This window comes from Hypoxylon trugodes (assembly GCF_022578975.1).
Source record: "Hypoxylon trugodes strain CBS 135444 unplaced genomic scaffold F4822scaffold_2, whole genome shotgun sequence".
NCBI lineage: Eukaryota > Fungi > Ascomycota > Sordariomycetes > Xylariales > Hypoxylaceae > Hypoxylon > Hypoxylon trugodes.
In genome coordinates, this window is record NW_026250017.1 from 1,428,833 (window position 1) to 1,440,847 (window position 12,015).

At 48.7% G+C, this 12,015-nt stretch overlaps 4 protein-coding genes across 4 annotated transcripts; 1 reads left to right on the top strand and 3 right to left on the bottom strand.

Moving 5' to 3' along the window:
* Nucleotides 1–212: 212 nt before the first annotated feature.
* F4822DRAFT_389845 (uncharacterized protein) lies at nt 213–1,791 on the bottom strand. The gene has a single exon (XM_051457013.1). The coding sequence runs from the start codon at nt 1,426–1,428 to the stop codon at nt 232–234; it is 1,197 nt and encodes a 398-aa protein (XP_051317948.1). The 5' UTR covers nt 1,429–1,791; the 3' UTR covers nt 213–231.
* On the bottom strand, nt 1,792–5,661 carry F4822DRAFT_389847 (glycosyltransferase family 39 protein). The gene is made up of 4 exons (XM_051457014.1): nt 5,025–5,661; nt 4,666–4,955; nt 2,852–4,608; nt 1,792–2,687 (listed from the first exon to the last, which is right to left on the bottom strand). The coding sequence occupies exons 1-4, from the start codon at nt 5,261–5,263 to the stop codon at nt 2,169–2,171; spliced, it is 2,805 nt and encodes a 934-aa protein (XP_051317949.1). The 5' UTR covers nt 5,264–5,661; the 3' UTR covers nt 1,792–2,168.
* Nucleotides 5,662–6,322: 661 nt separating this feature from the next.
* On the top strand, nt 6,323–8,366 carry F4822DRAFT_389849 (Pre-mRNA splicing factor PRP21 like protein-domain-containing protein). The gene is made up of 2 exons (XM_051457015.1): nt 6,323–6,529; nt 6,587–8,366. Exons 1-2 carry the CDS (start codon nt 6,439–6,441, stop codon nt 8,083–8,085), a joined length of 1,590 nt encoding a protein of 529 aa, XP_051317950.1. The 5' UTR covers nt 6,323–6,438; the 3' UTR covers nt 8,086–8,366.
* Nucleotides 8,367–8,433: 67 nt separating this feature from the next.
* Nucleotides 8,434–10,499, bottom strand: F4822DRAFT_118071 (uncharacterized protein). The gene has a single exon (XM_051452564.1). The coding sequence runs from the start codon at nt 10,336–10,338 to the stop codon at nt 8,782–8,784; it is 1,557 nt and encodes a 518-aa protein (XP_051317951.1). The 5' UTR covers nt 10,339–10,499; the 3' UTR covers nt 8,434–8,781.
* Nucleotides 10,500–12,015: the final 1,516 nt, after the last annotated feature.

Below are 12,015 nucleotides of genomic sequence, written 5' to 3' on the forward strand. Positions count from 1 at the left end.
TGGTGAAGATCTAGATTTAAGACATACTCGATTGAAGAAGCTACGCCATAGTTGACATTCACAGATAACAACTCATAACTAATTACTAAATAATTCGATAAACCTGTGCCACTGCAGGTTCGTAGCATACTAATCCTCATTTAAACCATTTCCCTATCGGCATTTTATGCCTCAGAAACTATACGACGATTTACGTATCCCTCGTCCCGTCTAATCCTAGGGACCTCCTTTTCAACCTTCCCTCCCTCTATTCTCCGACGATCTCAACCCTTCCGCAAGTTTACCTATGAGTCCCGTAGCCCAACGCGCCGCCCCTCCAACCCGTCCATTATCTGCATCCTCTTCGAAACTAACCCGGCCATGCCACCAATCTAACCAATTCCCCGCCAACGCTCCCTCGGGGGCATCTAGTAGCCCAATGCTCACATCGATGAGCTCAGGCCGCCAGCGATCATGCCAGGAAACCGTGGCGCCGCAGCGGGGGCAGAACTCTCGTTGTACGCCTGGGCTGCTTTCGTAGGACTTGAGGATACCTGATGGGAGGGTGGTGAAGTCGAGTGGGATGGTGTTAAGCGTGGATGAAGGAGCGGTAGTAGGAGGGACGAAGAATATGTTACTCCGTGGTATAAACGCCCATACTTGGATCTCGAAGCCGGAAATCAATCGGCACGAGCGGCAGGCGCAAGTCCCTGCTAGATACCGGGTCAAGGTTGAATCATCTTTGCTGCGTGGACGGAGCCACCACTTTTCGTCTTGTGGGTTGGTGTATTCTTGATTCAGTGAGGTAGCATATGGTGTTATGAGATCTGGGAAATTGGAGCGCGGAAGATGACTTGATGCATCAGGGCGGGTGATGCTGAATTGGACGTTTTTGCAGTGGCAGTGCGCTTCGAGTACATCCTCACCTCCACCCTTTGCTTCTCCCTTCACCGGGCCCGGTGTGGGAAGTTCATTTCCTACGCTTTCGTGTATGAATGGAGCTAGGCCACCGTCCTTAGTTTCGGCAACGCCCGTATACCCATAGACCCTTAGCAAATCTCGGTCATCGGTTTCTATCAGCTGTCCGTCAGCTCCAACCCTTCCTGCAATGACCCCCGTGGCTACGCCCCATGATTCCCTTTCAGTAGGGGTGTGTCGTCTTCTGAAGACGTGGCAACCACAAGTACTGCAGAAGTAGTGTCGAGTAGTAACAGAATCGGTATCAGGAGACACTTCAGGATAAGCGACGAGGTTGTTGAGTAAATTTGGGACTTGGATAGGTGCATACGAAGCGCATAGTAGGCCGGTGTTGTGACGGTAATCGTAACTGTGGTCGATGCTTGTATCTTGTGGTCCTGCTGTCTTTTGTGACTCAAAGCCTATGGTCACCGTCTGCTTCGCGGCACCGCAGTGGCAGGAGATTAAAACGTTGGTAAGATCTGAAGACATCGAGGATACTTAGATGGGAGTTATCATATAACTTGGACGTATCGCGCTGGTGTCTGATATGTACAAGTAATTGTGAAGTAATTGGCATTAAAGTTGAATGCTGGTCTGCCAAATTTGTTTATATAATATCATGCAAGTCTATTACTGATGCCATTCGTCCGTAATCGGTATGCAATGCGTATATAGGAATGCCCAGAATGAGGAGTTGAGACAAGACGCCCGAATAGTGTATCAACAGTTTGGCACGGCCGGAGTTTCGGCCCGTCAAGCGTCAGCTGTCATAGTTGGAGACATAGCAACTATTCAGCTCTCGACGATCACGACGGACAACTTTGACATCGCTCCGGCAAGCTACGTTAATAATACGATTAATCACCCGATTGAAAATAGATACTGGTAGTGGAATCTTCTGATTAAAAGGAAATAGGTTGCGATCTGCAAGTATAACTGACAGTTTTATCTTCTCATGAGACAATCAAAACCAACTGGCCAGTAAGTGGGTAGGTATCCTCTTAATTTTTCTGCGTTTACAATTCCGCATTTCCCCAACATTTTTATCCCCTCCGTGATCTTCATTAGTATGGTGGTATACATAAGCCTGATAGGCACGCCCGTCCAACCCGCCAAATGCTTAAACTTCGGAAGGAACCAAACACCAGTGGGGATTTTCTTCGTCATGATTTTATAACACGGTAGGACGTGACGTCAAATTAGGAAGTGGGAGTGACGGGCCGAGATGCTTAGACTGTAGCCTCGTTGCCTTCACTGGCCGGTTTCGGAATAGATCTCTCGGCCTCCTTCTCACCGTCCTTACTCGATGATGCCTCCTTGGGAATTTCATCATCCTTGACCAACTTCTTAGTCTCCTGGTTGGCTCCCTCAACGTCCGGGTGCGGCGGTGCCACGCCCGCGGCGTCTAGCTGCTCTATCGGCACTTCTACTTCGTTGCCGTTCCCATCGACGACGCGCGTTCTCGTTTCGTACTTGGTTTTGAATTCGACCTTTCCTTCGAGCGCCTTCACCTGTTCTTCGTTGAGGAGGTTGCCGTCTTGGTCCCGGTACTCGATTCGTTCCTCCCGTCCGACCACCTTCTGACCCTGGGGCTCGAACTTGGGAGCCCCCGAGATCCCCGCCTTTGGGGAATCCTGCTTGTTTTCGACTATCGGTTGTTGGGCTGGTGGCTGGTCGTTGGCTACAGCGGCTTGGGATGTTTGAGTGATCTGGCTTGGAACCGCACCTAGTCCCGAGTAGGCATCGTACTAAATAGATAATCCACGTTAGCTTATTGTATATTTTATGATTTGAAAGATATTTCAGTGCTTTATATCCGTATCCAATAGTCCGAATAGGGACAAGAACATACGAGTATCATTCCGTCTCAACCTCGTCCTCTTGACGGCATGCCTTGGGGGGGAACACTCACGCTATCAAGGAAAGTATTGCAATCCCAGTCCCAGGTGCCAAATAACTTCACACGGTTACATTCGTTCTTCGTCCAAGCGTTTCCGTAGGCGAGAGGCGAATAGAGGGCAAAAACAACGGCGGAAATAGCTAGTAGTGCAATCACACCAGCCTTATTGATAATGGGATTGTTCTTGATGTTAAAGACGGAGAATCGAGCGGTAGCAAAGTCAAAGATTTGGCAGAACGCCATAACGGCAAAAGTGAGAGCGGGGAAGTAGTGGTGCAAGAAGAGCTGACGCTGCATCAGGAAGAATGGGAAGTAGTGTAGAGCCCATCCGAGTACCGAGGTTCCGATTTCGTAATCGAATCGCTTGAAAGTAGCGTTGGAGTAGTCGTTGCAGCTGCGTTGCCATCGAAGAACTGCGATACCCTTGAAGAGCACGTAGATGACTACGGCAAGAGTCGAAGTGTACCATACGATGGGGTTACCTATTAGGTAGATCTGGCGGTGGTCTTTACCCCAGAAGTTGATACCACGACGAAGAATAGGCCAGGACTCGGGACGGGAATCCCAAGCGTGAGACTCGACCAGACCAGCGTTTGTTCTCCACATGACCTTCTGTAGTTCCCAGAACTTGCCAAAGAATCCAGGGTTGACGTAGTTGACTCTCTCGGCATCATGGGCCAACTGCGGGTGCGTGTTGGACTCGATGTACCACAAACTGTTGGGAAGGGTGCCGCCCTTTGCGCATGTGACTTCCTGTTGCTCAGATGCCCAATCCGGCAGCTTGACCTTGTGAGAGAAGAGGACGCAACCAGTCATAATGTGAACGAGTCTGAACTTGGTCTGGATTGTGCGAAGACGTTCCTTAGCGATATTTCCGAGAGATTGCTTCTTAACAATTTCAACACGGAATAGATCGTTGGCGTCACCTGTGAATCCTTCGTATCCATAGGCAGAGACTTCATTTTGCCATTCGGCTTCGGAAACAGGGGGTCGAACGTCGTGAGAGTGCAGACGGCGGTGAGTAGCTAGATGATATAGTCGAATCACATCACCATCCTTGATGTAGTTCTCGGTAATGTTCTGTACAGTATCCCAAGCATGAGTTCCGTTAATAGCCTCACCATTGACATCTAATGGTTGCGTCTGGTTCTCCATTAGGAATATGTTGTTGTCGTCCTTGTGAGGGTAGAGAGTGATCTGCTGTTGCTGACTGCCAGTCGGGTACATCAAAGGATGCGAATGAAGGTACCCTCCTTGGGTGTTGACGTGTCGGATAGTGACACGGCTGCCGAAAGCAACGTCAACGGGCACATCTTGCATACCCTTATTGTTCAGGGTAGCCTGGAACTCGGAGCTCATGAATCCATCGCCGTCGCCGGGGTTGGTTAAGCAAAGGAAGTGAATGGCAAACATGGACATGTAGAAAGTAGCAGGGATGATGATTAAGCAGAAGGCGCGAGCTAGGAAGTGCTTCGCAAAGATGCGCATAGTGACAGTCTTCGTGTCACCAAGGAGCACCCACAGTTGCACGAGGGTCAACGATCCAACCCAGGCAATTGTGAAAAGACCGACCCATTTTATGCTGACAGTAATTCCCAATCCCAAGCCTGTCATGACAAGCCAGAACCACCACCCGGCATCGAAGGCTTTTGAAGGTCCCTGCTCATGTTGGTTGGTGAACGACGTGAAGGCGAGGGCGGTAAATGCGGTCGCGGCAACAAGGGGAGAGTCGAGCAGGATGAGGCGGGCTTGCGTAAGAAGACCGTTCTCTGTTACACAGGTTAGCGTGAAATTGGCTGAATGTACGAAATTAGTAGTAAACCCACCGAAGATGATGAATGCGGCACCTAGGGCAGCGGTAGCCGTACGGCAACCAACAGCCTTAAGAGTCAAGAAGATAGTCGGGACCAAGAAAATACCACAAATAGCTGGGTACAACCGCATAGCCACGTATGGGACGCCTGGTTCGAGGTAATCCTTTCCAATCTCCTTGAAGTCGAAGTTGCCGTTAAATCCAGCGAGCCATCCGAAAAGCGCAATGAGTAATTTCGCCAATGGGGGGTGAACGTCCATGAAGAATTTGCCCTTAATGTACTTGGTCGCGAAGCCACCGAAACTATAATAGGCATGTCATTAGCATTGGCCATATTTAACGTTGATAGAATTCGTTTATGAGGAGGCTTACTGGACTTCATCGAACACGACACTCGTGGGCTGGTAGATGCGGAACAATCGAACAATGGCACCGACGATAGTCAAGACTAGCATGACTTGATAGTCGGATACGGGAAGCAGGAAGATATCATTATCTTCTACACCCTCCGAAGTATAGTCATCGTGAACTTTCTTGACTTGATCCTTGGACTTCAGAGGCGTATATCCGCTTTTTGTAGGAGGCGGTTTCGCCGAACTAGACCTTGCCATATTGTGTCGAACCAAGCAGAGTGTAACTGCAATGGAAACCGGCGGGGTGGAATTGACGAAGTGGAAAATAGGAAAAAAGAGGTGTTCGTGGCCTCTTTTCGACTAGTCGCGCTTGAAGTAGGGAGGAGTTTGCGCTACGCCACACAAGTGTCACACAGTAGAATGAAAATCAATCTGATTTAACGAGAGTCAAGAAGTAGAACGGATCATTACAAGAAGACAATAGGATAACGGAAAATCCCATTCATCAAAGAAAAAAATCAGGAAAAGATAGAAGAATTGGGCTTATTCCCCCCTTTAGTCGCAATGCGGCGGAATTGGGAATAGGTGAAAGGGCTGAAGGGGGTTTAAAGGGGTTCGTGGGAAAGAATACGGCGTCAGAATTTATTTTTTTGAGCTTCTTTCCCATGTTCCTCGCAACCTTCAGAACTAAGCCTAAGGAAGTTGCATGGGTTATCCGCGTAATCTTTTTGATGCTACAGTGGCCTTATCCGGTTTGGTGGATTAGCGCAGGGGGGGTTACGTTCTAGCGGTTCTAGCTGTTGAGGTCCAGTAAAAAGACTTCAGCTGCACATGTCGGACCCCATTTAATGTATTTATTCGCTACAACCGCCTCGGATCCTGGCTGTCACGCTAAGAAAGTGACCTAACACGAGTTGAGCTTGCGCTGTACAGCTTTCTTTGCCCCGCTCTTCCGTAATTGAATTGATTAAATGTACATTCATACGTGTATATCATGCGATATGATGCCAATATTCCATTCCAAAAAAGCGATAAGAAAAGTTGTTGGTATTCCACAAGAAAATTAATAATCGTCAAGTTTTCAAGCAGGATTAAATTGATATATTGTCGCATTTATACGGAGACTTGAACTTTTTTATTCAAAAGATATTCATATCAAACAGTAAACAACGGTACTAAAAATCAGTTTAAGTGTGTCAAGCTGCGACTAAACTTACTTGATTGGTCAAAGTCACGGATTATCTATTTAATCCGATTACGGTATCTCTGAATTGGAACTGATCTTGACGATAATTTTGTCGGAGCTCTTTCGCTGCGACATCATCGCAAAATCACAACCAATACCAGACTTCCTCCCTTGTTGCAGCCTCCACTCCACTCAACCTGCGTCCACATCCACATATCAAGAGGGAGGCTCTAACATCGCCAACAAAATGGCCGCCAATACTAATGGTGATGCAGCTGCTGTTTTGGATGACATTAAGCCCCCTCAAGGCATTGTTCTGCCACCAAAAGAATTCCGAAGTGAGTCCATTGCCACCCTTCTTTTAATCGCGTCGCGTCTAGCTAAACTATCTCAAGCCGTCCTCGAGAAGACTGCCGGTTTCGTTGCCCGCAACGGTATCACATTTGAAGATCGCGTTCGAGAGAAAGAAAAACACAATCCTAAATTTAGTTTCCTTAGCAATGCCGACCCCTACAATCCTTATTACCTATGGCGACTGAGCGAAATCAAAGAAGGTCGCGGCACGGCTGTCGCCGCAGGACGAGTAGGCGAGGCTGCTGTTGTTGTTGAGGAGAAACCTGAAGGCCCCCCTAAGCCTCCGGACTTCCAATTCTCCGCGCGTATGCCCAACATTAGCGCCCAGGATCTTGAGGTTGTGAAACTGACCGCTCTGTTTGTTGCAAAGAATGGCAGGCAGTTCATGACCGCTTTATCCCAACGCGAGGCTGGGAATTACCAGTTTGATTTCCTCAGACCAAACCACAGTCTTCACAATTTCTTCCAGCATCTCATCGATCAATACTCCATGCTTATAAAAGCTGGTGGTATCGGTGGCGAAGGAGGTAAAGTCCAGCAAGAGCGAGTCGCCGAGCTTCAGCATAACGTCGAGGACAAGTTCCATATTTTAAGCCGTGCTAAACAAAGGGCTGAATGGTTACAGCATCAAGAGGACGAGAAGCAGAAGAAAGAGGAGGAGGAAGAGAAGGAACGATTGACATATGCGCAGATCGACTGGCACGATTTTGTGGTTGTCGAGACCGTCGTCTTTACCGAGGCCGATGACCAAGCGAACCTTCCTCCACCAACATCTCTTTCTGAGTTACAATATGCTTCTCTTGAACAGAAGGCTAAGATTTCCGTCAGTGCTAACCTACGTATTGAGGAAGCCATGCCTACGGATGACGACAATGCCTATAATGGGTACGGAGCACCCAATTACAACCTTCCTCACCATCCTGCGCAGGCAGCCCATCCATCCACCTCGACGCCTCCTCAAGCTGCATACCAGATGGCACCTCCGCCACGCCCCAACGGCGCCCAAGAAGACGAAGAGACCCAACGAATACGGGAGAGAGAAGAAGCTCGGTTACGTATGCAGCACGCTCAAGCCGAGGCCAAGGGTGGTGCCGCTCCGATGAAGATCAAAGAAAACTACGTACCCCGTGCTGCTGCACGAGCGGCTAACCGACAAGGAACTCAAATGGCCCTATGCCCTAATTGTCATCAGCAGATTCCAATGAACGAATTAGAAGCGCACATGAGGATCGAGTTACTGGACCCACAATGGAAGGAGCAAAAAGCGAAGGCAGAATCGCGATATGCGACTACGAATTTGTCGCATGCTGACGTTGCCAACAATCTAAAACGATTCGCAAGCCAGCGAGGCGACTTATTCGACGGCGTCACTGGACAGCCCATCTCAGAAGAAGAAATGGCAAGAAGGAAACGAGCCGCATTAAACAGCTTTGATGGCAATCCTGAAGGCAGGAACCAAGCACACATAAACCATATGCAGAATGTGAACGTCGACGAACAGATTGCCCGAATCCATCAAAGATTCGCGAAGGACAAATAAGACTACTAGGACTTGGTGACAAGGGCGGTTTCACCGCTCAACACTCATTACACTGAAGAAGTAATCCATGGCTAAGCGATCGTGAAGGGAGGATTTTATGGACGAGCCACATATCGCCGTTGTGAATCTTTACTGAGCTTACCAGGCTCTCTTGGGCCTGGAGAAGGGTTAGGAAAATGGGATCAACCAAAGGCTGAACAGGTAAACAAAACCCAATAAAAATAGTTCTTATCTGTATTCACCTGCTCATACTTTAATACAGCTCTGTGTTTCCGGATCCCACTGGTTCCTTCCTACGTCGAGGTCACGCACTATTGTGCGGATGCAGTAGAGGTCCCCCTTTTATTGTGAATATGAATCATGAGTAAACTTCATGACGTAAGATACTGATTTAGATGGGTTGACTAGAGTTTGTATAACATATACCTGGCGTGCCAAGGCCCTGATGGGAGCGTTATGCATTTGTACGACTGTAGACTTTTAAATGGTGGGATATAGTATAGGTGGGTGGTATTGGGCTGGCTTAAAACATGATACCAAAAGGGAGGTCATAATCATTATCAGATTAAAAAAGCATACCAAATACACGTAATTACGCAGACAGTGGTTGATCCGTATCATATTGTATTCTTACAACAATCTCCGATGCAAGATCGTGCTATTGCGAGCTCCTATCTAAGTCCTCTAACCCTATTCCTACTCATCGCTATCATCGTCGGATTCTTCCTCGGGCGCTATATTCTCAACAATCAGATTTCCCGACCTTCCGATCGTAGCAGCTAGCGTCGCCGATTCATCAGGCTCGTAGACTACTCGCGGTAGAGGCGACGCGATGCGGAATTTATACTCGTGCTCGTAGCCTTCTGGTTCTACTTTTTCCAGATCTAAATCCCCTGATTGTAGCAAATCATAGCACTCTACAAAAGCATATAGCTCTTCCGTAGTGCTGTCCTTGGCAAATCTACGTACTACCCTTCCTGCGGGTCCGTCGTCCGGCATCTTCAACGCGAGACGCACAACGTCCTTAGCACTTGCCTCGGGCTCTGGCGCGATATTCGCTGCGCGCCAGCGCTTCCATTGCTCACGTAACCGGGCCTTGCGCTCCGCTGCCTCAGCTTCTTCTATAGCTCTCTTCTCCGCTTCCTTAGCGGCTGCCTCTGCCTCACGGCGTTGGCGTGCGCGTTCACGGTCTTTGGCTAGTGAGCGCTCGTACGCCGAATCCTGCTCCGTGCGTAGGTTCCTCGCAACTTCTTGGGCGGCACGCTCGGCGCGGGCACCCGCTAGATCGGGGGCGTATTTCGCGAGGGCGGTTTGTAGTTCTGCTACGTATGCAGGACCTGGGAGGGGTCCGGAGAGTCGCTTGACGATGCTCATGCGTGTACTTCCCTCCTTAGGAGTCAGGCATACGAGGCATGAGAAGGGGTACTTGGTACAGTTGTACTCGGCGGCCACTTGGAAAGCCTCGGAGTCGAGGACATTGCCGCCCCATAGGACGATATTATTTGCTGGGTCGTTAATAAAAGCGACGACGTCGGGGGAGAGGAGGGTTTCTCGTGTGAAGGACTCGGTGTCGTCATGTTCGGGTGACATAAGCACGATCAGAAGGAACTTAAGCTCCTTCTTAGCTAGGTCAAGGGCTTGCGCGAAACCACCTTCGAAGAAAGGTAGGTTGTTTGGTCCGTATTCTTCGTCAAATTCTCGCTTGAAGCGTGCGGCTGTGTCGCGTGGCATCAGCATGCGCCGTCCCATCGTGCCTTTCCATCCGCTTGTCATACTCGTTGTTATTGCTCGGGGTCGTATCGATGCCGGGAGGAAGGCGAATATATACATAAATGTACGGAAGATCGTAGAAAGAGCCCTGTACCCGAAGTTGAAGGGGGCGAATAGGATGGCTAGGAGGAGTGGCGGGCGATGGGTGGTTTGAGGTTGAGGCACGATCCTTGGAGCGGGGTCTGGTCTTGATCGTGGTAACGAACGACCTAGAGGCCGCGAGGCTGCTAGACTTTCTTGTAGATTCTCGTGTCTTGCTGCTTGTCTCGGGATGTGGTCTTGAGCGGCTATAGCTTCAGCAACGGGGTCGGGACCCTCGCCGTCAAAGAACTTAGCTATTGCTATTTGGACATTCCATTGTGACCGCTCTAATAATGGCACTGCATCCTTCACATCTTGCGCCGTGACCTGTGTATATTGTTCCAGAGCAGCTTGTTGGTCCGGCGTGAGATGCCCTATATCGACATTACCGTTACCCGCCATCTTGTTGGTGTACGTGACCAGCTTATGAAGAATGTGGGTAGGTAGCTAGCTATTAGCTCCCCATACGTCATATGGAGTAGAGCTCGGGAAGATGTCGTTGGTGTCGCCTTGTATGAGCTAGGTGCCCTATACAAACTCGGACCTTATATGTAATTCTAAATTCAGCCTTGAAGATCGGATCCCGTGTTACGTAGCACCCTCTAGAAAATAGACCGTATTAAAACAAGTGTAGTATGTCACCAGCTGTGAGTTCCTGAACGGAAAGTTGAGACGAAGCTGAACAACGTGTCAGAAGTGAAGAAAGCTGTTGAGGATTCCGTGTTCAGATGGTAGGATCCATTAGTTGGTTAAGTTGGAAAGATGGCAAGCAGGCAGTTAGTTCGGTGCATAAAATAATTGAGTTGATGGCGTCGGAGGTGACGACAGATGGCGACCGGAGAATGTCTCAATCTGTTTCCGACTTTGGATTGTTAAATCGAATTAAGTTTGCCAAGTTGGGAAAGCTGATACCTTTTAAAGTTTAGCTTCAGCGGTGCTACCGACTATCATCTTTAAACTCTAAACTATTAGAGTATATGCTTATGCTCTGATTGGGTTAGTACCACGTAGACCGATCCATGTATGATATATAAACCCACGCCTAGGTATCGATATATATAGGTCCCGCGCTAAACAAATTCCAATTGATAGTTCAAGGCTGAGAAAGAGGAAATCTTGGCGTTAGACGTCGGAACCTATCAGATATTATTTTCTGATTAGTCATTAGTCGCCGTCATCCCACTACAACTTCAGTGGACTTTCTTCTACTGACGTGCTGATACACGCCCACATTCTCTCTTTATGTCCTTATCGCCAGCCTCACCCTCCCCTCCTTGAGGTTCAATTGATACACTAAATCCAAAACATTTACCATCCGAAAATTTATTGCGCGTATTTTTTGTTTTCCGGGCGGAGTCGCGCCCTCTCTGGCCAGAAAAAATGGGAGCGCTTTGAGGAGTTCAGTAGGTGTCCTCGTATTCTGCCACTCCCTTCCTCACTCTTTTTTTTCTTGTCAGTATGATCATCTGGCCTGACAATTTGCTCTGCTAAGGAGTAGTATTGATAGGGGCTGCATATACTCTCCTCCTGGCCTGACGTCGCGATCGCTCCATGACGAAAACACGAGAATCCATACATTCCACCCAATTCAAATGGCGAATACGCGCTTCGGCACCGCCGACAGAGGGAGGCAGATGGCCTCCCCCCGACCTAAGACGCGTGGTAAGCAGTACCTACCTACAGATACCGGTATTGACATGACGCGAATGTCAGTTCTCTAACATTTCGACTTGCGCCTGCTTAGATTCTAAAGATACCCTCTGTCGAAACGTCCTGATATATGGTCACTGCCGCTACGAAGATCAAGGATGTGCCTTCAATCACGATAAGATCTCTACTAATTCAATTGATGGGTAAGTTCTTTCATTTTCTGGTTTTAGTTCCTCGGCGTTCCGTCCCGCGAAAACCTACTCGTATTGCGATTCCATCCGAAGATACCCACGAGAGACCCAAGTAGCCTATATAGAATCTGTGAAATTCGACCGGAGCACGTGGCGACATAAGTCAATAAAAATAGTCGTTCACGATTCGGAACAGCTGGAGTGGCCAGGTGTATGTTCTTCTGGTTCCGTGCAATCG

Bases quoted from the DNA above. Each gene is read 5' to 3' on its own strand.
- F4822DRAFT_389845 (XM_051457013.1), bottom strand. From the start codon at position 1,428: ATGTCTTCAGATCTTACCAACGTTTTAATCTCCTGCCACTGCGGTGCC.
- F4822DRAFT_389847 (XM_051457014.1), bottom strand. From the start codon at position 5,263: ATGGCAAGGTCTAGTTCGGCGAAACCGCCTCCTACAAAAAGCGGATAT. The intron at 4,956-5,024 runs GTAAGCCTCCTC...TGCCTATTATAG, and splicing joins GTCGTGTTCGATGAAGTCCA to TTTCGGTGGCTTCGCGACCA. The intron at 2,688-2,851 runs GTGAGTGTTCCC...TTATCTATTTAG, and splicing joins GCAATACTTTCCTTGATAGC to TACGATGCCTACTCGGGACT.
- F4822DRAFT_389849 (XM_051457015.1), top strand. From the start codon at position 6,439: ATGGCCGCCAATACTAATGGTGATGCAGCTGCTGTTTTGGATGACATT. The intron at 6,530-6,586 runs GTGAGTCCATTG...AACTATCTCAAG, and splicing joins GCCACCAAAAGAATTCCGAA to CCGTCCTCGAGAAGACTGCC.
- F4822DRAFT_118071 (XM_051452564.1), bottom strand. From the start codon at position 10,338: ATGGCGGGTAACGGTAATGTCGATATAGGGCATCTCACGCCGGACCAA.